This window comes from Biomphalaria glabrata, chromosome 2 (assembly GCF_947242115.1).
Source record: "Biomphalaria glabrata chromosome 2, xgBioGlab47.1, whole genome shotgun sequence".
In the NCBI taxonomy this organism is placed as follows: Eukaryota; Metazoa; Mollusca; class Gastropoda; family Planorbidae; genus Biomphalaria; species Biomphalaria glabrata.
This window is the reverse complement of record NC_074712.1, coordinates 24,544,191-24,571,045: the sequence shown is the minus strand read 5'-3', so window position 1 is coordinate 24,571,045 and position 26,855 is coordinate 24,544,191. Positions and strand designations below refer to the sequence as shown.

The 26,855-nt window shown below is 37.0% G+C and overlaps 1 protein-coding gene across 12 annotated transcripts in view; it reads right to left on the bottom strand.

Annotated features, from left to right (window-relative positions):
• LOC106068207 (uncharacterized) overlaps positions 1–26,855 on the bottom strand; it is a 251,871-nt gene that overhangs the window by 13,484 nt on the left and 211,532 nt on the right. For all 12 annotated transcript variants that reach the window (XM_056019743.1, XM_056019744.1, XM_056019732.1 and 9 more), the window contains one exon: positions 9,826–9,907. In XM_056019743.1, coding sequence (XP_055875718.1) covers positions 9,826–9,907 — 82 coding nt within the window. The remainder of the gene's footprint in view (positions 1–9,825; positions 9,908–26,855) is intronic.

Genomic DNA, 26,855 nt, shown 5'->3' with positions numbered 1-26,855 from the left:
AATGAATTACTGCCCAAGGACACCGATATCTATGCAATTCACATAACCATGCTCTATGAAGAAATTAAGATTCGCTTCTAAAATTAAATAAAAAAAAATATATAAATGACAATTATTAAACATCTGTTACTAACGTTCAAATTGAGTTGCATGAAAAAATAAATTTACAAAATCATGTCTTCAGTAAAAAAGAATGAAAACATAGGAGGCACACAGTGGCGTAGCTAGGATGGGGGGAGGGGGGAAATTTGAAAATACCCCGGGCCCCCATTTCAAAGGGGGGGGCAAATTATTGCTTTTTTAATTAATTAAATTAAATATTACGCAAAATGCATCGGCCTCCAAGGATGTCAAGCCCCCTGGCCCCCAAACGTTGGAAATTCCTAGCTACGCCCCTAGAGGCACAACAGAGATGTGGCTGCATTGAAATGTTTCATTAAAATTCCAAACTTTGGTCGAAAATGGAATTATGTTTTAGCTATTCCATCAACATACATGGTTAACCTAGATTTAGTGCGTAACAAAGTTAATGAATAAGCAAAGAAATAGACTGGATGTAGCAAATAGAGGAGACCTTCGCCTTGCCTTGGCTAACTTAAAGCTTGAAATTTCTAATATTGTCAGACTACAGGAGGCACAAGGTTACCATTAGCTTAATTTCATTTTGTAGTGAATTCAGCAATAATAATATTTATATTAAAAATTAAAACTAAATTTACAATTAAACCTAAAAACAGTAGGCCCTAATATTCAAAACTTCAAACGGAGACTATTCTTAGGATTTGAAAGATAGTCTTTACAATTAATTTTTGTGTGTAATCACTGCAAATTATTTGGCATAATTTTTGCATAATTATAATATTGGCTGTTTTTACCTTTAATTCCAAAGATTACGGCTGAGTCCAGTGTTTCAAATAACTACGCAAACCCAACTGCGACCTACATATTTTCCCGAATATTATGCAGACAAAGCCGCTGTATGCTGGCTTTTCTTTGAGTATCAAATGTTTATCCCGCAGTTTTTGTAAGAGCTCTCGAACTGTTTCTCTCAGAGGCTATCTGCTGTCAGAGAATGCTGCCAGGTACTTTCCTCTATGCCAGTGAGAGCGAAATGGCCTGAATAAATCTTTATAGTGCTCACGGGGGAGGGGGGCACCTCTGTAACTCAGTCCTCCTAAAAGCTCGTCAGTCATAGGCCAAGGAGTTCACAACAATCGCCTTTGGCATGCGGTCGTCTCTCAAGCGGGATAAGTGTTATTGACAGCATACAAATTAATAGATAGATGATATTTTGTTCAAATTTGCCTTCTCAAGCTTCTTTATAACTGTTTTTCTTAGAGGGGGGCGCTTGCGGATTTTTTAAAAGAAAAAATTCGAAAAGGGGGCGGTAGGCCAAAAGAGGTTGAAGACCACTGTCATACAGTATATCATAAAAATTCTATTTCCTACATAGATCACGCTCAATATCAAGAATTACCAAATGTTTAAATCTATCTACGAGAATTGTTTACGTCAAGTAATTCTTTATTAAGAAGCTTCTTTCATTAGATTTCACAATTACGGTTATTGCATAATGCCGTTTTTTTTAATCGCGCGAAGGATTGGCGTAATCCATATTGAAATACACCCCAAAATGACAATTTTTGTCTTTATACTTCAGGAGATTTGTACGAGTTTTTGAAAAGATTTTAAAAATTTCCTGATATTTCGAGGAATTTTTCGTATATTTTGCAATTTCAAGAGATTTCCAGGAGCTCCTGCTTAATCGACAGGAGGCCGCGGGAAATCTGTTAATAGTTATAAAATGGTTTAATTTAATAATTTATACTCCTAGAATTAGTGCGGGTCCTATGAAATTGTGGGGCCCACTGCGGTCGCATAGGTTGCAGTGGCCTAAGGCCGGCCCTGCAAAATAACGGCGTATGCTACGCCGCCGGTCGACTAGTAAATAATAAACAGGTGAATGTGATTCGGGACACAGCTAGTACGACGCTCGCGGTTAGAGGAGGATTAGTTAAAGCTGAAGATTATTTGGATATTACAAATCAGTTACTTTGGCAGACGGCAGAGTTAACAGGTTTCAAGCGTGCAAAGTATTTTTGAAATCTCCGTTGTACACAGGGCATTGTGAAGGGGTAGCTATGCCGAGGTTATCTAAAGATGTTTTAGTCAGAAATGTAAAGGGTGTCAGAACCGCTACTGACAAGCAGGTTAGAAGTTGGAGAAGTAGGTATGGCAACAGGAAGCGAAACAAACCTAGAAAGGATATAATTTGTTTTAACGCCACAAACATGGACACGTCGCTAGAGATTGTTGGAATGCAGTTTAAAAAGAAGATTGCGAGTTCGGATAGGAGGCGCAGGCCTATATCCAAAAGTGATGATAGAGGAGATTACTGCGGTAGAGGTAATCGCAAGTTATACATAGGTAGAAGGTCATACAAAGTCAATAGTGGTGTAAGAAGAAATGTAAACTCCAGTTGGAGAGAACAAATGTATGGGTCGTGCAGATAGGCAGTGAAACATAACGCTATACGACTGTATTGTGTATATAGTTGTAAAAAGATTTTATGTCAATTAGTGCATTCTTAATTAATTGACTGGGCTAGTAGTCATAACTAGACGAGTATTGTGTTGTCTCGAGGAATCTTGGGATAGTATATTCATGTTATAATATACGTGATTGGGAATATGGTTTGTAATTTGGTTGTTATTAGATTGGCTCAGTTTGGTTGGTAATTATCTATTTATTTAGTATGCTTGTATTTTTGTATGAATAGAAAGGGCATTAATAAGGCGACGAGATATTTACACCACGGAAAGAGTTAAGTTTATAATTTCTCATATTAGTATGTGATCATGATCATACATCAGAAAAGAGTTAGGTCGCTTTGGGGACAAGTAAATACACTTGTTAATGCCCGGAAAAACGTTAGGTGCATAGTGGGAGAACGCGTGGTGATAAATGTCAATTTGTCTTACTAGGTAAAATGTCTGTCCTGACTCCTGACGTGTGAGGGAGAACAGAACCCCTGGAACATGATTCGACAATGAGTATAGCTAGACACACCTATGGTGGCAGCATGAACTGAATATGTCTACGGCTTACGGTAACCTGCGGGACACCACATTGGACAGTACTACCAAGTAACACCTGAGTGAATTATGGGTGCATATGAACTTGATTTTGGCACACTGGAGGTGAAGTTGAAGCCAGAATCAAGAATCAAGTTGTGTTGTCTTGAATGTTTTCGCATAGCACAATGTAAGACTAAGACGATAGGTAAAAAATTGACTGGCAATGTTTTTTAGCGGGAGGGGCAGGAGTTGTTATGACACGATTAGGAACTAGTTATTTGTTTCGGGAATAAGGGGAAAGTTTTTACTTAGCGACGATGATGTGATAGAACTTTAAAAATAAGAACGCTCTAAAAGATGTTACCTCCATTGGCGTTTTGTTTGTAGGGGGGGGGGGGCGGTAGGGGCGATCGCCCCCCCCCACTCGGCCGACCCCCCCGGGGGGGGGGGAGGCGGACGAACTTTAGTATAGGATTCACACAATTTGTATACGAATTTATTACTTATGTTAAAAATATATACTAATTATTTATATTTCAACCTATTTTTAGATTATTTCGCCCCCCCCCTCTAGTATGTTGGCCGATTTGGTGGGGTCGGGAGGGGGCGATGGTATCAATCCCGCCCCCCCTACACTTTCGAGTGGGGGGGGGCGGTGCGATTTGTTTGTAGAAATCACAGCTTGCTAACAAAATCAATTAAATATCTATATTTTTAAAACTTGTTATTGATATTTTAAACGATCATGTCGTTCCCTGTTTGCCGATTGGTGTGTGTGTGTGTGGGGGGGGGCGAATACCTCTACTGCCCTTCCCACCTAAACCTTTGAGTGGGGGGGGGGCGGTCCGTTTTTATGGAGAAATCATAGTTTGTGAACAAAATTAGTTGAATTAATATATACATTTTATATTATGTCGCTCCCTTTCTGGTATCTTAGCCGATTCGGTGGGGTGAGGGGGGGCGATTGCATGTACTGCCCTCCCCACTCTAGCCCTCTGAGTGCTGGGGGGGGCGGTCATTTTTTTGTGTAGAATCATAGTTTGTGAACAAAATTAGTTGAATGTCTATATAATATAAACTACGTATTGATATGTGACCCATTGTATATTATGTCGTACCATACTCTAATCTCAAATTGTATCATTAGTAAATTTAAATGAAAAAGGGTTGTACCAGTTGGGAGGGGCGATTCATGCAATCACATTACCCCCATCGGAAAAATCAATACTTTTTCTTTTTGTATTATAGTTAAGAAATTACAAAATTAAAAAAAATCTGTCACTAATATAATTTATATACACTATAAATTAAATTCTTATATCGAGTCGCCCCACCCCTATTCTTTAATGCCAAATGCAATCTTTAGCAGAAATTATTAAAGAAGCGAAGATTAATCGTTTTCACTCTACCGCCCCTCCCATTTCCAGACAGAGTTTATTTATATAATTTCACATGAATTTATCATAATTATTTTAAGAAAGACTTTCCATTGGAAAAGTTATAATTCAAACGAAATTTTTCAGTATAAAAGTCATGATTGAGATGAGTTCTAAACTCAAATAATGTTTTCATAGTCGCCTTTTCCCAACCTTTACTCAATCTGATATTTTTCTAGTTAAATAAATTTGGGACTATAACTCACAATTTATACTTCAATTTTCTTAAATACTATTTATCGAATAATTTTTTTTTTCGGCGGCGATCCTCAAAGCAAAAAGCTAAATATGTGGGGTATCCTATCTTTTCAAGAAACAAATCAGTTTTATTTGCAATGTATTATGGGCCTATAAATTTATATTAGAATATTTTTCAAGTACAACATTATTCGAAAGGTCCTTTATAATAGTATGAATAATAAGCTTTAGGTCAGGAGAATACGTTTCTGCAGTGAAGAATGCAAGAAAACGCTTTTGGCGTAGGGGCTTCGCCCCGAAGTCCTTTGATGAAAATGAGCTGTAGGTGTCAGGAGAATGCGTTTCTGCATTGAAGAATGCAAGAAAACCTTTTTTGCGTCGGGGCCTCGCCCCGAAGTCCATTGATGAAAATGAGCTGTAGATGTCAGGAGAATGCCTTTCTGCAGTGAAAAAAGCAAGAAAACACTTTTGTCGTCGGGGCCTTATAGCTCTGCCCCAGTTGTTTTGTTTTTCGCCGAAGGTTGAGAAATGATATATATATATATGTGTGTGTGTGCGCGCGCGCTGTACGCACGTTTATGCATAGGGTTAGGGTTTACTGGGCGTTAGGGTTAGGGTTTGGAAAAAAATTGCCCCCCCCCACTCCAAAGTTCTGGATCCGCTAGTGGAAGAGACGATATTTGTACAATAAGAAGTTATTTTGGAAACTTAAGAAGAAAAACAAAGCGGCACGCGAGGGTTTCTCACGGGTTTTGCCATAAGCGCCGACTCTTTCCTGACCTTGAATTTTCGCGGGTTGTTTGTCATGTTTGTTTCGAGTCGAATAGCCCGCCCTGTAAGTAGATCTAGTATATCTAGTAATTAGAATGTCAATTTTAAAACATTGTATCTCGAATTGAAGGAAGGGGGGGGGGCGCAACTTCCTGACAAAAAGGGTTGTTATAGAGTGTGTGTGTGTTTCCTAGGCGGCTGTAAGAAGAGGTTAAAGGGAAACTCCGATGGTTTTGACAATTTTTGATATAATATGTGTTTTGATTTATAGATAATGAATATATTATTCTTTTTTTTTATTTGAAAGAATAACTTAGTAATTGATGTTTTTGTGACATAATTTTTCTGCGCATCCAAAAACGGTCAGATTTTCACTGAATTTCTGTGTGACGTCACGAGTGTGCACTCAAATCCTAGAGATAGGGAGGCGAAAAAAAATTTATCTTCGATAACAAAAATTTTCGTTAGTACATCATTAAAATACTTTAAAAGAAATTTCTAATGGTGTATAAGTTATGACTGTATGTTTGACAGTAAGAAAGTTATGATTTTATTGTGCCGTTTTGACCTAACATTGGTTGACATGGAAAAAGTGATGAGAGAGCTTGTCGCTGGCTCATCCGACGAGACACACCCCCAACTCAAAAGTTAAAAAGTTGGAATTGAGTTTCGTAGACGATAGATCTACTTATTAAATAAGAAATTTAATAGTAGATCTAGTATTCGTAGTAAATTTCTAGCTCACAAATCGGATTTCATTTATATTTATGAACTTCAGTTGTTTAAAATGTCTCAGTAGTATCATTAATTGAATTCTTTGGCCTGGAAATGTATTGTATTGTTGGTACTGCACCTGGTATTAACTTCAATTTTTTTCAAATCCCATTTCCACAGCAATGAAGTTGCTGAAACAGCTTCTCTCAAAATGGTTTGAGCATAAACAGGAATTAGATAATGCCTTTGTAAAATATTTGCTCTTCAGGCGAATACATTTTTCCCATTTTCCCTTTAAAACTTCATCTCTTGGAAACAAATGAAAAGAGACACTAATTTCCGTATCAGCATACTTGCTGATTTTATCTTTGTGATTGGAACTACTGCAACAAGCTGAAGAACAGTATTTCATTTTCTTCAAGTAGAAATAGAGGTTTAGATCTAGAATATTATTTATAAACAATGACCGATTATAAATCAACGTGGACACTAGATCTAGCTGTGAAGCGTAACAATAACTACAGTCACCAAATTACCTGAGCGTAGCAAAATGAGTTTTTGATGTTAAACCCCTTCAGAGGTTTGAGTTTAAATGCCCCCTTGAGTCGAAATCCCCCTTCAATAAAAGACCAAAGCCAACCAGTCACTAAATTCAATGAGGTTAGCCGGGAGGGGGGGATGAGTTAAAGAACCGCTTCAGGCGGGTTTTAAGTTTACCCTCCCCCATTGGGTTTTTAAGTTAAAACTGTTCTCTTCCATAAAAGGCTAAATCAAACTAGTCACCAAATTCCATTAGCGTATCCAAGTGATGTTTTGAAATTAAAACACTCCCTTTAGAGGGTTTTTAGTTTAAGCCCCCCTTCAAGGTGTTTTTAGTTTAAATCCTGCCTCTTCGACAAAAAATTAAAACAAACTACCTTCATCTAATTCTATGAGAGGAGGCATGATGTTTTGAGTTTAAAATACCGTCCAAACAAAAAGAACCAAAGAAAACTACATAACTACATTCACTACATTTCACGACCAAAGCCAGAGAAGATTTTGAAGTAATACCCCCCCCCCCTTTTTCTATAAAACTAAAGCAAAATATAGTCACCAAATTCAAATGTTGATTAAAAAATTATAAAAACCCATTACATTCCTTGTAGGAGGTTTAAGGTTAAAACCTCCTAAAAAAATAGAAATAAGAATCAACAGATTCAATTAGTGTATTCAATGAAAAGGAAAGCAAAGATACTATTATTAAATTTATTAAAAATGGTTTTGCGGTTAACCACCCCTTCCAAGTACAAAATAAACTAGAGCAAAACTATAGATACCATTTGAACCTAGCAATGCGATTTCTTTCCCAGTTGCTAGAACCCATAAGTAAAGCAAATATACACAAATTGAACCCACAGAATTAACAAAAACACAAAACAAAAGCAAACTAGTCATTTGAGGTTAAACCCTATCGCAAATAAAATATTTCACACAATGATTTGTTTTACTACCAGTCGCTGGGCTTCATTAATAATGGGCAGTAAATAGCAGGCTTCATATTTGACCTACATTTTTTTTAAAGGAACACTTAAGACACCTCTGAATATGCATTTTTTAAAAAGTATCAATGCAGGAATAAAGCTTAGCTTAGCAGTAGCCCCCCCCCCTCCACCTAGACACTATAGCTGGCAAGGGAAGGTTGTATATTGTCGTTTCCTTAACTCCAGAAAGAACACATTCTAATCATATGATTCTAGTGTACAAAAGACGTTGGAAAAAAAGAAGGGACTTAATGTAAAGAAGAATAATTACGTATATATATATATATTGTCAAGACTCATTTTCCATTTTCTCTCTAATATATGTATGTGTCATGCTAAATGTACCCAAGTCCTGGGAAATACCATAATGACACATAGAACGACAAAATAAGATTCAGAATGCCACTTTACCGACATATAACATGTTTAATTACATTATTAGCACTATAATACAGAAAAATAGTTAGAGTCTACACTTAGACTATATATATCCAAAAAAGTCCAACTGTCCTGGACTAGGAACAAAAAACACTCTGCCTTATTATGAGTTACATTATGTTCAACAAAACATCTCACCAAATAAAAACAACCCAAAACAATAACAGTTTTGAAATCAACAACCTGAATTGCCCCCCTTCTCCTCTACAGTAAACAGGAGACCCAGGCTGACCAGAACTCAGTCCTGATATATATATATATTATGGGAGGGTGTGGAATTTTGTGACTGATTTTTTTGTCTTTCAAGGGGGTTTTGCGATTAAGCGCCCCTCTTATATAAAACTAAAAAATAATGCAAAGAAAAATTTCCAAATTCCAAGAGCAAAGCCAAGGAGGATTTTGATTTTTAAACCCCTATCCGAATTTTTTTTTTTTTACTAAAAAACCCTCTCTTTAATATAAGACTAAAGCATACATCAGTCACCATATTCAATGAGTGTATCCAAGAGGAGTTTGTGTTTAACCTTCTACAGAGGGCTTTAAGTTTAAAACCCCTCCAGGGGGTTTTGAGTTAAAAATCCCCTACAGATAATTTTGAGGCTGAAAACACCCTCTTCAATATTATTCTAAAGCAAATTACAGTCACCAAATTCTATGAGCGTAGCAAAAGGGGGGGGGGGTGAGTTTGTTTAAAAAAAACTCAAGAAATTTTCAGTTTAACCACCCCTCCTCCTAACAGATGGTTTTGACGATAAACGTCCCTGCTTGATATAAAATCTATAGCAAACTGCAATCCCCAAATTCCAATACCGTAGCCAAGACATGTTACACATTTCTACCAGTCGCTCGTCTCCATTAATAAAGTGCAGTGAATAGCATGGAAATCGTCTGCCGAAATTGAAAAAAGACTAAATGTGGCTCAACAAAAATGGCGGATCTTGGGATTCAGTTATACAGATCGGGTCTCAAACAAGGAAATCCTATGGGAGTCGAACACTGTGAGGTTTACGGGTCATGTTCTCTTGACAAAATGAATTACGCATAACAAGAGTTGCGATGACATGGAGGTCATTACGACCAAAGCGGAAACAAGTAAATCCTAGATTAATTTGGCGCCACACTTTCATGAAGGACCTCAGAGCAGAGGATACCAGGTGGGAAGAGGCTTCAGACATTGTTAATGACTTTTGTGGCTGCCCAATGCGCCGAACGGAGTGGGAGGATCTAAGTCATAAGTAAGTAAGAATAGTAGATTAGGCTTTTGAAGTAAAATTTTTTAATAGCAGGAAAATGCCCTGTAGATACCTCAGAATATGCATTTTTTTTTGTTTTAAATATCGGAAATGGTGCCTGGCGGCGAGGCTCCGCCCCGAAAACCCGCTGAGGGTGCTAACAGCGCTCCCCAGACCCAATCGCTGGCACACTCACACAAACCTGACATTGGTTGGGGAAAAGTAAAGGCGCTTGGTCGTTGTGCTGGCCACATGACACTCTCGTTAACCGTAGACCATGTAAACAAATGACCTTTACATCATATGTACTATAGACCACAAGGTCTGAAAGGGAAACTTTACTTTTTTTTATTATACAAACCCAAGCAGACACACACATTTATATATATAAATATATATATATAGCGAAGGGTGGGGGGAGAAAAATAATTCTTACAATAAACTCGTATCCTCTTCTTCCCCTGACTCCTCGGACTGTCGTCTTCTCCTACTTTGTTGATCTCTTTCATCAAATTCATCTGAAATAAAAATGTTTACATGCAACTTATTTCTTAAATTAACCAATCTGTACCGGTACAGTAAACTTTCTTATCGTATTATCTTATATAATACATACGTTACTTCGAAAAACAAGATGATTACGTCCTACGCGTAATGCTTCTAGACATGCATGTTAGCCAATGACCTAAATTTTGCTAAGTCACTGGGTTTCCTGGCTGGCTCAGGCAACCCATTCCATGCTCTAATAGCACTAGGGAAGAATGAGGATTTGTACAAATCTGTCCTAGCATATGGGACGAGGAATGTGCCTTTATCTTTGTGTCTTTCAGAGTATTTTATTAAATTTTGTTTTTGTATTTGGAAATTATGGTTCAGTTTTTTATGTATAATTGATACTTTATGAGTTCTTCTTTTCTGAAGGCTTTGTAAATTTAGTGACTTTACTAAAGGTGTTACTCTAGTCAAATGTGAATATTCGTTTGTTATGAATCTCACTGCTCTATTTTGTGTCTGTTTCTGTTTCTTTATGTTTCTTAAGTTGAGGATGCGTATTCTATTATTGGCCTAACACATAGTTTTATGTTCTTGTTTGATTTATAGAATTAAAAAAAATATTTTGTCGTTAAGATCGAAAAAGACTAAATCCATTGATTGTTTGGTGCCTCTCATCGAAATTAAAGTCACTTTCATTTATGCGTTTTGTCTGTCGGCCGTCTGTCCGTCACGTTAAGATCGGAAAAAAACTGAATTTTTTGAGAATCTGATCTAACCTTTAAATTTTCTTCCAAAAATCGCAATAGTTTATAATATATATAGCAATAATCACATACCATTAATCACATTTTTGGGATGGTCCAGCATGAAAATTAGATGTACCATAACCTTGTGGAGAGATTTTTTATACCCTACTTTGGTATTAAGAAGTTGTTTCCCTTAAAATTCCGGAACATAATAACATAATATTAACGATAATTAGGTTTTTGTAACTTTTTAGCTAGAAAATTTAATGTAGTGTAAGATAGAAGTGTAATTTAAAATAATTATATAGAATCAATTAAAAAAAAAATCTGACTTTAGATAATGAGTTTTTAACGTTTTAACAAGGAGAAAAAATATATATGTGTGAATATATATATATTGTAAACTGCACCACACGACACAACGAACTTAAAGAACCTCACAACTCAAGGCTCCAAAGTATCAGTAACAGTTTAATTTCAAACGCACCACAAATACTGTACAGATGGCAACAACATTACACCGACTGTCCAAAAACCTAGCCTCTGCTCCGGACTGACTTCACGCAATACGGGTCTTTGACGAACTGGCGTGTACTGTCACTCGTCACGGTTGACCGCTCGTCTAGCGCTGGCTGGGCAATTAGCGTAGTCTAAAACGCACACAGCACTATTGAAAATATGATTAACCTTTAATTTCCCTTACAAAACATCACAATAGTTTTAAGTTTCTATACTAGACGTTTATATTTATATATAGAAAAAGAGAATTTTAGATAAATCATATGAAAATTAGATGTACCATAGCCTTGTGGAGAGATTTTCAAACCATACTTTGGTGTTTGGAAGTTGTTTTCCTTAAAAATTGTGAAATAATATTAACCATAACTAGATTTTGTAACGTTTTAGCTAGAAAATTAAATGTACTATAAGAGAGAAGTGAGATTTTACATAAAAATAGAGTAAAATATTTTTAATAAAAAATTCTGAACAACATTTTTTCGTAAATGCGAAGATTATTTGTTTTATTAATTAGATGAGGGATTTCAACCAGTTTTTTGGCGTTAGTATATTTTTCATATAAATTTCAGAAATTTTTCGCGACGATTAGTAATGTAGGTCGATTTCTTTTCAAAACAAAATCCGGATTAAAAAAACTTTTGTTATATTTCAGCAAGAAAATTAAATGTAAAATAAGTCTAAAAAGTGATTTTTAATAATCGTTTCTAGTAAATTACTTTTTTTAAAAAAATCCTGAACAACCTATTGTCGATATTTAAAAAAAAATTTTAAGATGAAAATACGGAACAATTTGATATCGATAATTAAACTATAGTAACGTATTGTCAAAGAATATGAGTGTAATTAGTCAATTATGCGATTTCGAACAATCATTTGACATTATTCTTTTTTATAAAACAATATTCGGAACATTTTCACAGTTTATTTTACAGTCAGTATAGAGATTTTGATTTAGCATTTATATGCTATTTACATAAAATATTGATAATGTGTTTTTCCAACGTTTTAGCATGGAAATTAAATGTAATATAGGTTAGAAGAGCAAACAAACATTCGATGGCATTGATTAGTTTTGCACAAAAACATCCGGAACAATCAATTATAGATACTTAAAACTATTGAAATGTTACGGGAGGAACATTATAGGGTAAATCAGATTTTCAATAGCTTATGGATTGTATGTTATTTAAACGTGACGGACAGACCCATCGACCTGACAAAACGCACAAAAATAAGCCTCTATTATTTTGATGGGGCATTAAACAGAAAATAAATAAAATCTGATTATTTTTAAAATTTTGAGGGAACTGATGGTATAGTGACTTGCAGATGCTTGTCATGCTACTGCATGAAAGTCGCTGCATAAAAGTCCATTTTAAAAAATGTGCGTGATATTTACATACAAAGTGCATTCTTAGCCTTTATAAACAAACATAAATGTTTTCTTTTAATTTTAGCAGCTATTTGACCAGCAAAAACACATTTAACTAATATTTATATTTGTTGTGAGCATTTCTAAATTTTATAAATATATTGACTTTGTGATATTGAAAATACACAAATGATGGCCTTTCTATGTTAACATATTGCAACATTGCCTCCCTTACATTTACGTATTTGTTTTAGAATTGGTGTATTTTTATGAAAAAATTGCTTGCATAATTAATTTTATAAACTAAACGGTTTGCTTTTAGAAAAGCAAAAGTAGCCATTGCACCTAAACTTTTCAAGTCGCATCGCTTGGTGAAATAATATTTTTCTTTTCTCTTCTAGTTTTCGAGATCTGACTGTGACAGACTGACAGACGGATGGACATTTTGCACAAACCTAATAGAAGCTTTTCCCCTTACGGGGGCCGCTAAAAAGTGATTTTCAGTAATCGTTTCTAGTAAATTACTTTCTTATTTAAAAATCGTGAACAACCTATTGTCGATATTTTTGTAAAATGTCATTTGACATACATTTGTTTTAAGTCAAAAATACTAAACAATTTGATATCGATAATTAACCTATAGTTAAGTATTGTCCAAAAATATTAAGTGTAATTTAAGTCAAGTATGCGATTTCAAATAATCATTTGACGTAATTTATCTTTATTTTTACCTATCCCTTAGCCCAGGGGTGGGCAAGTTACGAACCTCGTGCCACATGCGGTCCGCCAGAGTGTTTTATGCGGCTCGCGAACACATATTATAAAATACAAATATATTAAAAATAAATAATTTTAAATATCTACATAAATTATTGAAACTTCTGATTCTTATCACTATGATGAAGAGACTAAAAAAAATAACATTCTCTCTACACATTCTAAAATTCTAAAACGTTTAAAGTAAATGAAGATTATTAGGTAATATTCCGAAACATTCAGGCCAGTTTTTATTAAATGTTATGAAGATATGTGTTGAAGTGTTAGGTTGGCTTGGAACAAAACGTGAACACCTTACGGAGACCGTGCTTTGATTCAGAAAAACAGTTGTTGTTTTTTTTAATTAAAGAACAATATCCCTACTGTAAACTCTTAACGAGAAACTTTTAGCAAACCTGCATAGAATATCAAACTTCTAAACCTCATTGATCAAACACATCAGAGCTAAAGGTGTTAAATACACTCAGTTCCAAGAAATACTGAAGATTTGGGAAAAAAATAGCATTCGAATTTTCGGTAACAAAATAGTATCCGCTGGCCTAGCATGGGCAAGGTAATAGAGAAGAATATGGAAATCAAGTTTTTTTTTCAAGAACTCAAGTATTCTCAAAGAAGAAATAGTTATGTTCCTTGAAGGATATTGGATGCGACTTTGTTACTAATATTTCTAATGAAGAGTGGAAGACAGTAAACATGTTTATAGTGGAAGTATTGGAATGGGTTGTTTGCACATGAAATGTGTGTGAATGTTAAATAATTTCAAACAATGCTTTCCATGCAAGCAAGTGAAACAGGTTTTGTCATTTTCCTTTGCTGAACTATTTCTTTGCTGCTAAAATTTCACATTGTTTGGTCAGTTTAGCAGTGTAAAAGCTTTTTTGATTGAAAATAAACAAGTCTTATAACAGATCGATGCTGACTGGTTGTAATTTGACTGAAGTCACAAGGATAACAAGTTAGCTAGCTCCACAGTTCCGTAATATTATGCACAAATGTAAACAGTTAAATACTTCACATTAAGTACAACTGTACATTTTGTTTTGGTTATATTGGGATGTAAAAGGCAGTATATGTAAAATTAGTTTAAGAATTAGCCAACTCTGGTTATAATTCCTCAAATTGGGAGTTTAAAAAAATGAAACGGAAATGTATGATACAGTATAAAAGTGAATTAAAGGACATTATACCCAGTTAGCTAGCTTATTTTTCTCTATATGCGCCCCCCCCCCCCCAACATTTCAAATTTTGTTTTAATGCGGCCCTAGATAGAAAAAAGTTACCTACTCTGCCTTAGTCTTTGTAAGATTTGTCGTAATGTATCTTTTATAAAACAATATTCGGAACAACTTTATAGGTAATGAAATATAAGTCAGTATAAAGATTTTTATTTAGCGTTTTGAAAGCTATTTATTTAAAAAATCAGGAACAACATATTATTGATCATGAGTTGTTGTTTTTTTCTTAAGCAAGAAAATTAAATGTAATATTAGTTAGAAGAGCAATACCAAACATTCGTTGGCATTGATTTGTTTTCACAAAAACATCCGGCACAGCCTCTTATTAAGGTTGTCCATCACGTTACGATTAACCATTGCACTTAAACTATACAAGCCACAACGAATTGTGAAATAACATTTTTTTATTTCTCTTCTAGTGTTTGAGATCTGATTTTGACTGACGGACATTTTGCACAAACCTAATAGCGGCTTTTCCCTTACGAGGGCCGCTTAAAAAGTAACAAATGAAAATTTTTAAAAATAATAAAAATATGAAAATCTAAGCTTGGGTGTTAAGCGAATAAAGAAGTCAACTAAAATAATATCACCCAATTGGATATTAACAACTGTTCTAGCAGACACCATCTCAAGAAAATTCTTGTTGCTTGTCAGAGGACAGCACTGGTGCAGACCTTCACCAGAAAATTAGTTCATTTCTATACTGGCAATCAAATGATTGTGGGCGCAGTGGCTGAGTGGTTAAGCGCTCAGCTACCGAATCTGGGGTCCTGGGTTCGAATATCGGTGAAAACTGGGATATTTATTTTCGGAATTTTTAGGGCGCTAAATTCTAATGTTTACCTGACTTAAGTTGGGGAAAGAAAAGGCGATTGGTCGTTGTGCTGGCCACATAACACCCTGCTTGTTAACCGTTGGTCATAAAACATATGACATTAACATCATCTGCCCATAGATCGCAAGATCTAAAAGGGAAACTTTACTTTAATCAAATCTTTGAATGGAATTTTTTAATGTGATGCTAACATTTCACATTAACGTTTGAGTAAACCTAGTGTGAACGTATATTTAGTTTCTATAGTTATAATGTATTTTTAAATTCACTAATAATAAGACTCATGGATAAAAAAGATTATTATTTATATTATTATTCCCTAGACATCATATCTCTAATGCTAAATAACAAGAGAGAGACAAACACTTATATCAATGAAATGAACAAGAGGTTTGTTTCAGGTACACATTGTTTCATACTACGTGAGGTGAACATAGCTACATAATACGTGAAGTGAACGTAGCTACATAATACGTTAGGTGAACATCGCTACCTAATACGTGAGGTACACCTAGCTAGATGCTGTGTTAGGTACGCCTAGCTACATAATACATGAGGTTACCTAGCTACATGATGTATGAGGTACACCTAGCTACATAATACATGAGGTTACCTAGCTACATGATGTGTGAGGTACAACTAGCTACATGCTGTGTGAGGTACACCTAGCTACATAATACGTGAGGTTACCTAGCTACATGATGTGTGAGGTACAACTAGCTACATAATACGTGAGGTTACCTAGCTACATGATGTGTTAGGTACACCTAGCTACATAATACGTGAGGTTACCTAGCTACATGATGTGTGAGGTACAACTAGCTACATGCTGTGTGAGGTACACCTAGCTACATAATACGTGAGGTTACCTAGCTACATGATGTGTGAGGTACAACTAGCTGCATGCTGTGTGAGGTACAGCTAGATACATGCTGTGTGAGGTTCAGCTAGATACATGCTGTGTGAGGTACACTTGGCTACATGTTGTATGAAGTACAGCTAGATACATGCTGTGTGAGGTACACCTAGCTTCATGCTGTGTGAAGCACGCTTAGCTACATGCTGTGTGAGGTACAGCCAACTACATGCTGTGTGAGGTACACTTAGCTTCACGCTGTGTGAGGTACACTTAGCTACATGCTGTGTAAGGTACAGCTAGCTACATACTGTGTGAGATACAACTAGCTACTTGCTGTGTGAGGTACAGCCAACTACATGCTGTGTGAGGTACACTTAGCTACATGCTGTGTGAGGTACACTTAGCTACATGCTGTGTGAGGTACAGCTAGCTACATGCTGTGTGAGGTACACTTAGCTACATGCTGTGTGAGGTACACCTAGCTACATGCTGTGTGAGGTACAACTAGCTTCATACTGTGTGAGGTACACCGAGCTTCATGCTGTGTGAGGTACACCTAGCTACATGCTGTGTGAAGTACGCTTAGCTACATGCTGTTTGAGGTACACTTAGCTAAATGCTGTGTGAGGTACAGCCAACTACATGCTGTGTGAGGTACAGCCAACTACATGCTTTTTGAGGTACACTTAGCTACATGCTGTGTAAGGTACAGCTAGCTACATGCTGTGTGTGGTACACTTAGCTACATGCTGTGTGAGATACAACTAGCTACATGCTGTGTGAAGTACGCTTAGCTACATGCTGTTTGATGTACACTTAGCTACATGCTGTGTGAGGTACAGCCAACTACATGCTGTGTGAGGTACACTTGGCTACATGCTGTGTGTGGTACACTTAGCTTCATGCTGTGTGAGTTACAACTAGCTTCATGCTATGTGAGGTACAACTAGCTTCATGTTGTGTGAGGTACACCGAGCTTCATGCTGTGTGAGGTACACCTAGCTACATGCTGTGTGAGGTACACTTAGCTACATGCTGTGTGAGGTACACTTGGCTAAATGCTGTGTGAGGTACAGCCAACTACATGCTGTGTGAGGCACACTTAGCTACATGCTGTGTGAGGTACACCTAGCTACATGCTGTGTGAAGTACGCTTAGCTACATGCTGTTTGAGGTACACTTAGCTACATGCTGTGTGAGGTACAGCCAACTACATGCTGTGTGAGGTACACTTAGCTACATGCTGTTGGAGGTACAGCCAACTACATGCTGATGATACTGCCATAGTCGGTCTTATTTCAGGAGACGAAACTCAGTATAGAAGCTCGATAGAAGAGTTTACAAACTGGTGCACCGACAACTTTCTAGAACTGAATGTAACAAAAACTAAAGAACTTATAATAGATTTTAGAAAGAAAAAACAAACTATACGTGAACTGCAAATAAACACTACATCTATAGAACAAGTAAAGGCATATAAATATCTAGGCGTTATCATCAACAACAAGCTTTCATGGGAAGACCTCCTTGGAACTCCGACAAAGAAAACAGCCCAGCGACTCTTTTTTCTATACAAACTCAACAGTTTTAAATTAAACAAGAAGATCCTTGAGACATTTTACGGCGCAACTGTACAAAATCTGCTAACATACGGAATAAGTTGTTGGCAAGGCAACGCCTCATCTAAACTGTTGCAACGTCTAGAAAACATCATTAAAAAAGCATCAAAAATTACACTCACAACAGTACCACATTTAAAGGAACTTTTTGAACAAACATGCCTAAGAAAAATCGAAAAAATCTTGGAAGAAAACGGCCACCCGCTCCATCAGAACTACGCCAGGTCGTCGCGAAGTGGGCGACTGCTGTCAATCAAAACAAGAACGGAGCGGTAAAAAAAACTCTTTCGTACCTCACTCGGTCAGACTCTATCACCGCCACTCATTGATCAGGGAACATGAAATGCACCAAGATACCTGTGTGTAGTCGCTGAATGAACTCTTCATGTTGTCTGTTGTATTTATGTGTATGTTTCTGTTGTGTTGTCTTTATATGAGAAACGAGTCCTTGTAATAATCACAACAAATTTCCGTAAGGATCAATAAAGCAGTCTTAGTCTTAGTCTTAGTCTTAGTGTGAGGTACACTTAGCTACATGATGTGTGAGGTACACTTGGCTACATACTGTGTGAGGTACACTTAGCTTCATGCTGTGTGAGGTAAAACTAGCTACATGCTGTGTGAGGTACACCTAGCTTCATGCTGTGTGAGATACAACTAGCTACTTGCTGTGTGAGGTACAGCCAACTACATGCTGTGTGAGGTACACTTAGCTACATGCTGTGTGGGGTACAATTAGCTTCATGCTGTATGAGGTACAACTAGCTTCATGCTGTATGAGGTACAACTAGCTTCATGCTGTATGAGGTACAACTAGCTTCATGCTGTATGAGGTACAACTAGCTTCATGCTGTATGAGGTACAACTAGCTTCATGCTGTATGAGGTACAACTAGCTTCATGCTGTATGAGGTACAACTAGCTTCATGCTGTATGAGGTACAATTAGCTTCATGCTGTATGAGGTACAACTAGCTTCATGCTGTATAAGGTACAACTAGCTTCATGCTGTGTGAGGTACAACTAGCTTCATGCTGTATGAGGTACAACTAGCTTCATGCTGTATGAGGTACAACTAGCTTCATGCTGTATGAGGTACAACTAGCTTCATGCTGTGTGAGGTACAACTAGCTTCATGCTGTGTGAGGTACAACTAGCTTCATGCTGTATGAGGTACAACTAGCTTCATGCTGTATGAGGTACAACTAGCTTCATGCTGTATGAGGTACAACTAGCTTCATGCTGTATGAGGTACAACTAGCTTCATGCTGTATGAGGTACAACTAGCTTCATGCTGTGTGAGGTACAACTAGCTTCATGCTGTATGAGGTACAACTAGCTTCATGCTGTGTGAGGTACAACTAGCTTCATGCTGTGTGAGATACAACTAGCTTCATGCTGTGTGAGATACAACTAGCTTCATGCTGTGTGAGATACAACTAGCTTCATGCTGTATGAGGTACAACTAGCTACATGCTGTGTGAGGTACAACTAGCTTCATGCTGTGTGAGGTACAACTAGCTTCATGCTGTGTGAGGTACAACTAGCTTCATGCTGTATGAGGTACAACTAGCTTCATGCTGTATGAGGTACAACTAGCTTCATGCTGTGTGAGGTACACCTGGCTACATGCTGTGTGAGGTACACCTAACTACATACTACGCGAGGAACTGCGTGAGCGTGGAAAAAGCGATTTGAAGACAGCATAAATTCATTTAGGAGCCGAGTTACATATAATTGAGCAATATTTAGGAAACAACCATTCCGACAAACTGACTATATAAAGAACATAATGGAATTAGGGGCGACCGCAGGATTTTTGCAGGGGTTTGCAAGTGGCCACATATCTCTAAAAGCCGTAGCTTTATCTTTTTTGTTAGGCAGAATATTAAAGAACAAAAAAGGAGCTCCACCTCATCTGTGTGCGATATTAAGTGCACTGTAAACGTTATTGAAATAATATATATATATATATATATTTATATAAAAAAAAACTGAAAACGTCAACTCGCTGCCGAAACTGTCAATAATGAATTACATTAATGAACTTCTTTTCGCCGCGATGGACAAGCTGGTGATGAACTATTATCCTGTACAGTGCTGATATTCTTCTACACATTTCAAAACTTGCATCGTTTTTGTTCGAAAAGCGAGACGTAAATGAAGAAACTAACCAATCAAGATACGGAATGTAATGTCGTGTTCTGTAATAACTCCTAAAATAAAAACCTGTTGGTTTTTTGCTTCGTGTGTCTGTCTGTAATACAAACTTATTATCCGATTTATCTGCCAGCAATGTCAACTTACCCGGTGGGCCGGTACCAAATGGGCCGGTCTGGTTGCGACAAAAGAAAAATATATTTTTTTCAATGCAGACAACTTTAAAAAAATGTGACAGCAGCAAGACACAGATACCTGAACACATTTTTTTTACATTATTATTGCACTTAATTTTTGTTTGAAATTCAACAAGAATATCAAAAAATGTACACTATACACTGTAGCCTACCTATTAACATTAGCAAAACATTAGACCGTACTTTTTGCTATGCACGAGCGGCATGAACTTCAACACTGCTTTGATGTCTTCGAGGCTGTGTTTGACCTAATCATTTGCTGGTCGGCATGGACGTTTGATGGCACTCCCTTTTATTTTTCCCTCCCCCGTCTTTTGATGGTTCCATTGTCAGTTAACGAAAAAGAGGGATGAGAGAGGTTAAGTTAGAAAACATTGATCTAACGCAGAAAAGAAAAAAGGGGCGACAATTAGCTCTTTAACGGATACAATGGATACCAGCATATACAGAACTAGAAGGAAATGAGAAGGCTAACACTCGCTAAGAGTCTGAGAACAAACTCAAAATTAAACATAGCAATCTATCTTGTAGAAATGAAGAAGCAAATAATAAATAAAATAAATGAGAAATGGACAAGCTCTCATCCGAATCATAAGAAAGATGATGCCTATTATAAGCTATCCTGAAAAGATCAACGTTTAATCTTACGACTTACAACCGGACACAACAGAATGAGACAACATGTCCTTCAAAACTCTTCTCATGTTCCGTGAGGCCCATACAAGACACTGGCCCCAAAACACCCCAATAGAAAGAAAAAAACTATATGGAGAGCTCCCTGATTTGAAAACCACTACGCAGTTCATCTCATATATTGGTCTAGTCATCTGAACGCTCCAACATAAAAATGAGAACGAGGAAGAAGAAGAAGCTCTTTAACAATACTTAATAGGAATTAACTTTAACACACACACTGCCGCCAAATTGCAAACCACCCAACTTATTCACAGCTCGATATGGGTATAGAGTTCTTCTTTCTGAGATTTGTACAGAAAAATTAAGTTTTTTTTTGTTTATTTTTAATAACATAGATCTAAAATTACTACACTTAAAGCTTACAAAAAACAAATTGTTTAATTAAGAAAAAACAACCTAGATTTAAATAATTTTTTTACTATTATAATTAATGGCAAACTTATGCTTAGTATGAAGTCATTAATGATAGAAAATCTTATAATGATTATTGTAATTTATAGGCCTATAGCGCAGTCACATTCAATAGTTAATGAAAGGAGATTTATATTTTAAATAATGGGTCATGATCTATTAATATAAAATTTGCCTTTTTGAGAGTGTACTTGTAAGTGCCCCTCTAACCGTTCTGCATTCTCTTATCTTTTAATGCAATGGGTTGCCTGAGTCTGCCAGGAAAACTAATGACTGAGCATATTTTAAGTCATGATTAGATTGACACATGAAATGCGCAGGATGTGACTATCTTATTTTTTAAGAAACGTCTGTAATATATAAGATAAGAAGATCTGTAATCTATAAGTAAAAACACAATTTTTTAATTCTTTAAGGCTGATGTTGTATTGTTTATAATTAACAGACTACATACTGGTATAAATAAAATACATTATGTAATCTCACGCAAGCATACATCCAGTTTTCGATGCGTTATCACAGCCACATGAGAAAGTGTTCGAGAAGTACAGTCGTTCTACGACTGAAGAAGGGCAACAAAAAAATCAAACTATATATATTTTGAAGAGAATTAGGCTTACATCTATAATATGACACATGGGCGTAGCCGGGGGGGGGGGTTCAAATCATCACTTGCCACAGACCTCATCGTCTGAAAAGGAAACTTTACTTAATGCCCCAGTGCAGCCAACTTAAGCAAACTACAGTCACCGAATTTCCTAAGGTTAGCTTAAAGGGTTATGTGGTTATCCTCCCCCTCCAATACAAAAACTATAGTTACCATTTTCTACCAGTCGCTGGACTCCATTAATTATGTGCAATGAACAGTAGATTTGGTTTTGGAATGTTTTAGCGGAAGAGTAGCAAGCTGATTGCACTGTAGATACCTCAGAATATGCATTTTTTAAAGCTTAAAAAAACGGAAATAATGCTTCGCCCCGGACCCAGCTGGGGTAGCTCACAGCGCTCCCCTCACTCCCTAAGGACCTGCCCTTGGTGGTGAGTACTGTCTTTCCACTAATTAAAAGAAGAAAAAAAAACGTCCAAAAGAATGAAAGGTCAGAATGTAATGAAGATTAATTACATACATATACATTGCAGAGGGGTAGAATTAAAAATCCCCCCACCGAAAAAATCCTGGCTACGCCCATGATACGACATGCCATTCATTTGTGGGCCGGTTTATATGGTAATGCCTGGTCCGATATTGATACCCAGTCCGCCCCTGAGAGAGGCACTTACTTAATTGTGAAAAGCTCTTGCTTCCTCCTAGTACATTCTGAAAAAACGCGATTTGTATATGAATATATCATGACCCATTATTTAAAAAGAGGCGCGGTGGCTGAGCGGTAATGCGCTTGGCTTCCGAACCGGTGACCGTGGTTCGAATCCTGGTGAAGACTTGGGTTTTTAATTTCGGGATCTTCGGGCGCCTCTGGGTCCACCCAGCTCTAATGGGTACCTGACATTAGTTAGGGAAAAGTAAAGGCGGATGGTCGTTGTGCTGGCCACATGACACCCTTGTTAACCGTAGGCCACAGAAACAGATGATCTTTACTTTTACTTTACTTACATTATTTAAAATATAAATCTCCTTTCTATGTTATTAAAAATAAACAAAAAGAAACTTGCTTTTTCTTTTCAAATCGCAGAAAGTAGAGCTTTATACCCATATTGAGCTGTGAATAAGTTGGGTTGTTTGCAATTTCGCGGCTATGTGTATGTGTTAAAGTTAATTTCTATTAAATATTGTTAAAGCGCTAATTGTCGCGCCTATCTTTTTTTTTTTTTTTTTTTGCTGCCTTTTCTTACTTAACCTCACTCATCCCTCTTTTTGGTTAAATTTCATTGGAACCATTAAAAGACGGGGGAGGGAAGGAGCAAAAAAAAAAGGGGGAGTGCCATAAAAGGCCCATGCCGAACAGCAATATGATTAGGCCAAACACAACCTCGAAGACATCAGAGCAGTCCATGCTGCTCGTGCGGTCTAACGTTTTGCAAATGATAATACGTACAATGTAGGCCTATAGTGTATTTTTTAAATATTCTTGTTGAATTTCAAACAAAATTAATTGTAATAAGAATTTAACAAGGTTACAAAGACAGTTTGTGTGGAAACACAAACTCAAAATCGGCCCCCGAAGTGGTCCACCCAGGCAGGCTTCAATATTTTCAGAAAGAACATCCAAATGAAATTATATCAAAGACAAATGAGAGATAAGAATGGAGAAAGAAGGTTGACAGATCTTGTGTAGTGCCCCAACGGTCCAGCAGATCAAAGGATAGGTGCAAGTGAATGCAAAGTTAGATGTGAACCTGGCCTAACTAGTTCCTCTTTCAGACCTTGTGATCTATAGGGCAGATGATGTAAAGTTCATCTGTTTTGTGGCCTACGGTTAACGAGGGTGTCATTTAATCAGCACAACTACCAACCGCCTTTACTTTTCCCCAACCAATGTCAGGTACCCATTAGGGCTGGGTGGATTCCAAAGATTCCAAAGTTGAAAATCCCAGTCTTCACCAGCACTCGAACCCGGGACCCCCGGTTCAGAAGGCATGCGCGTTACCGCTCAGCTACCGCGCCTCTCCTGGCCTTACTGAAGTCTTATAATTGATGTAATTGTTTTGAAAAAGCTCAATGTTTTTTTTTAAGGCTCAATCTCTTACTGGAATGTTCAGAACGTTTGGCATTTAAAATAATTGTACACGAAAATGAAGTTTACAAGATTAGTATTCGTTTTAATTTAGGTCTAACTTATAATGCATACTAATTATCTTTTTCACTTTAAAAAACTGCTTGCATAACTGATTTTAAAAATTAGATTTTTCGCTTTCAGAAAAAAAAAGTTGCCGTTGCATCAGAACTTTGAATGGTCTAAAATATTGTGATGTCGGATTTTCAATATCTTTTCTAGTTTACGAGATCTATACGGGACGGACGGACAGACGGACAGACATTTCGCACAAAATTAATAGCGTCTTTTCCCCTTCCGGGGGCCGCTAAAAAAACGAACAAGAAAACGTGTTCGGGCCTTTGTGTCTTGCTGCTGTCACTTTTTTTTTTTAAGTTGTCTGCATGGAATTTTTTTTTCTTTGATCGCGACCTGACCGGCCCATTCAGTACCGGCCCACCAATAAATTGCTGAGCAGTCCGAGAACTACTTTATACTTTCGGTTACATAAAATGGAGTGATATTGACAAACAAGAAAACTATTAACCAAATTTCGCTGTTTACACCCCAAGTCTTCCACTATACGGTTATACCTGCCTACGAGGATGGAAGCAGTGGACTGTAGAGTTTTTACAAATTGTGCAAACTGTGTTTTCAAAATAAAATTAAAAAAAAAAACTACACCTCTAGCAATAAACTATTTTACTTCCTTAGCAAATACATCTCTGGGGCGACTTCACTGAACCTGAAAAATACTGATGTTGATATGGCAATAACGCATTGCATGAGATTCAACAATGGGAAGAAAAAGTACTCCACGGAAGTTTCACGGCTTTAAAAGACAAGATTGATAAGGCTACTTTCTTAGCATGGCTTAAAGCTTGACACCTTTACCCTCAAACAGAAAGCTGTCACCGCTAAACAGGGCCGGGTTGTAAGAACTAAAAACTATAAAAGGTACGTCGGTAAGTCAATCGAGCACATAATTGCAGGATGTCCAGCTTTGTCCAAATCTGCCTTTTTATGTCGCCATAATCAAGCTGCGAAACTAATACACCAGCACCTGGCCTTGACACATGACCTGATTGGAAAAAATACGCCCAATACTCACCACAGGAGTTTTTCGAATCTACTCACAGGGATACAGAAACAGATAACAAAACTTAAGCTTAGAGATTAAGCGAATATGGAGGCTATCTAAAATAGTATACCCTGTTGTTGTATCAGCCGAGGGGATAGTGACAACTGACATCGAAGACACATTCGAAGCCCTAAAGTAGATCCTCGTTACATGTCAGAGGGTTGTATTGCTGCAGACCTTCTACAATATTCTACATCATCAGAAAATTCCTCAGTGGTGTTGTGGCTCTTCCGCCGTGTCAAATACAAACAATGAAATAAACAGGAAGTAACCTTCAAACACCGGTGAAATGCCAAAACAATCAAGATAGGAAACACTTTTAATCCTCAAGAAGGGATCCGTCCATTGTCCTCGGTTACTATCAGTATGGATATAACTTGTTATTTTCACTGCCCTGATGAAAAGCGTCTTGTTGATAGTGTCGAATAAAAGCGTTTTTACTTTTTAACAAACTTTACGTCATCGTCGCTAAGTAAAACTTTCCCCCTAGTCCCGAAACAAATAACTAAATCCTAATCATGTCATAAGACTCATAACAGTGGACACTGTTTAACAAAGCTCGACCCTGGCAGTGACAGAAAATGAAAATTAATTCATTTCTACAATAATAATGATAATACTTATTATTCTTGAGGAAATGTGTTTTCCAAATGTGCATTACACATAACAATACATAATAATTTTATTTATAAAGCGCTGTTAACAAACAAAATGTAGGCTCAAGGCGCTGTAATAACATTACAAAAACAAACACGACAGCTAAAATGACTAAACTAAAAAAGTTTTAAACAGGTAGGTCTAAATGTTCCTCTTGAGTGTAGCATGTTGTCTGTCTGAGTTCAATGGGGAGTGAGTACCAAACTGAAAAAGCCCGCAGATCGTACCTTTTGAGGAAAGAACGTGGCACCACTATAAGGGTTGAGTACATTGAGCGCAGGGCTCTTTGAGGGAAATATGGAGTGATCACATCTCTAAGGTACAAGGGTATTTCTTTGTTGTAGATACACTGATGACAAAGTGTCGCTACCTTGTAGTCGATTCTCGCTTTCACAGGAAGCCAATGGAGCGTGCGCAGGAGTGTAGTAACAGAATCTCGTCTTGTTTTTCTTAAGACAATACGTGTGGCGTTGTTCTGAATACGTTGCAGCTTGGCTATTTGTCATTGGGTATACCTGCTAGCAACGGCGTTGTTCTGAATACGTTGCAGATTGGCTATTTTGTCATCGGATATACCTGCTAGCACGGCGTTGTTATGAATACGTTGCAGTTTGGTTATTTTGTAATCGGGTATACCTGCTAGCAACGGCGTTGCAGTAGTCAAGACGGGAGAGTATGAATGCCACAGCTCCGTTGTTAAATATGGTTGGATCTGGTCTAATCTGCGCAGCTGCAGATAAAGACCCTTGCAGAGCTGACTTATGTGTGGGTCGAAAGATAGTGTTGAGTCGAAGAAAACTCCAAGATTTCGCACTACCTGGCAGTTCGTGATACAACGAGAATCTGTGTTCTCGACTTTTGAGACGTTGTTCCGAGTGCCAATCTTACTAATTTCTGTCTTGTCTTCGTTCATCTTGAGCTTATTCTTGTGACAAGTCAAAAACTCGCTGTCAGAGTCACTCAAATTTATCACAGCATTAATTATTATTATTCATTATTTATTTCTTTTATTTTAGTTATTTCCCCATCCTACCCCAA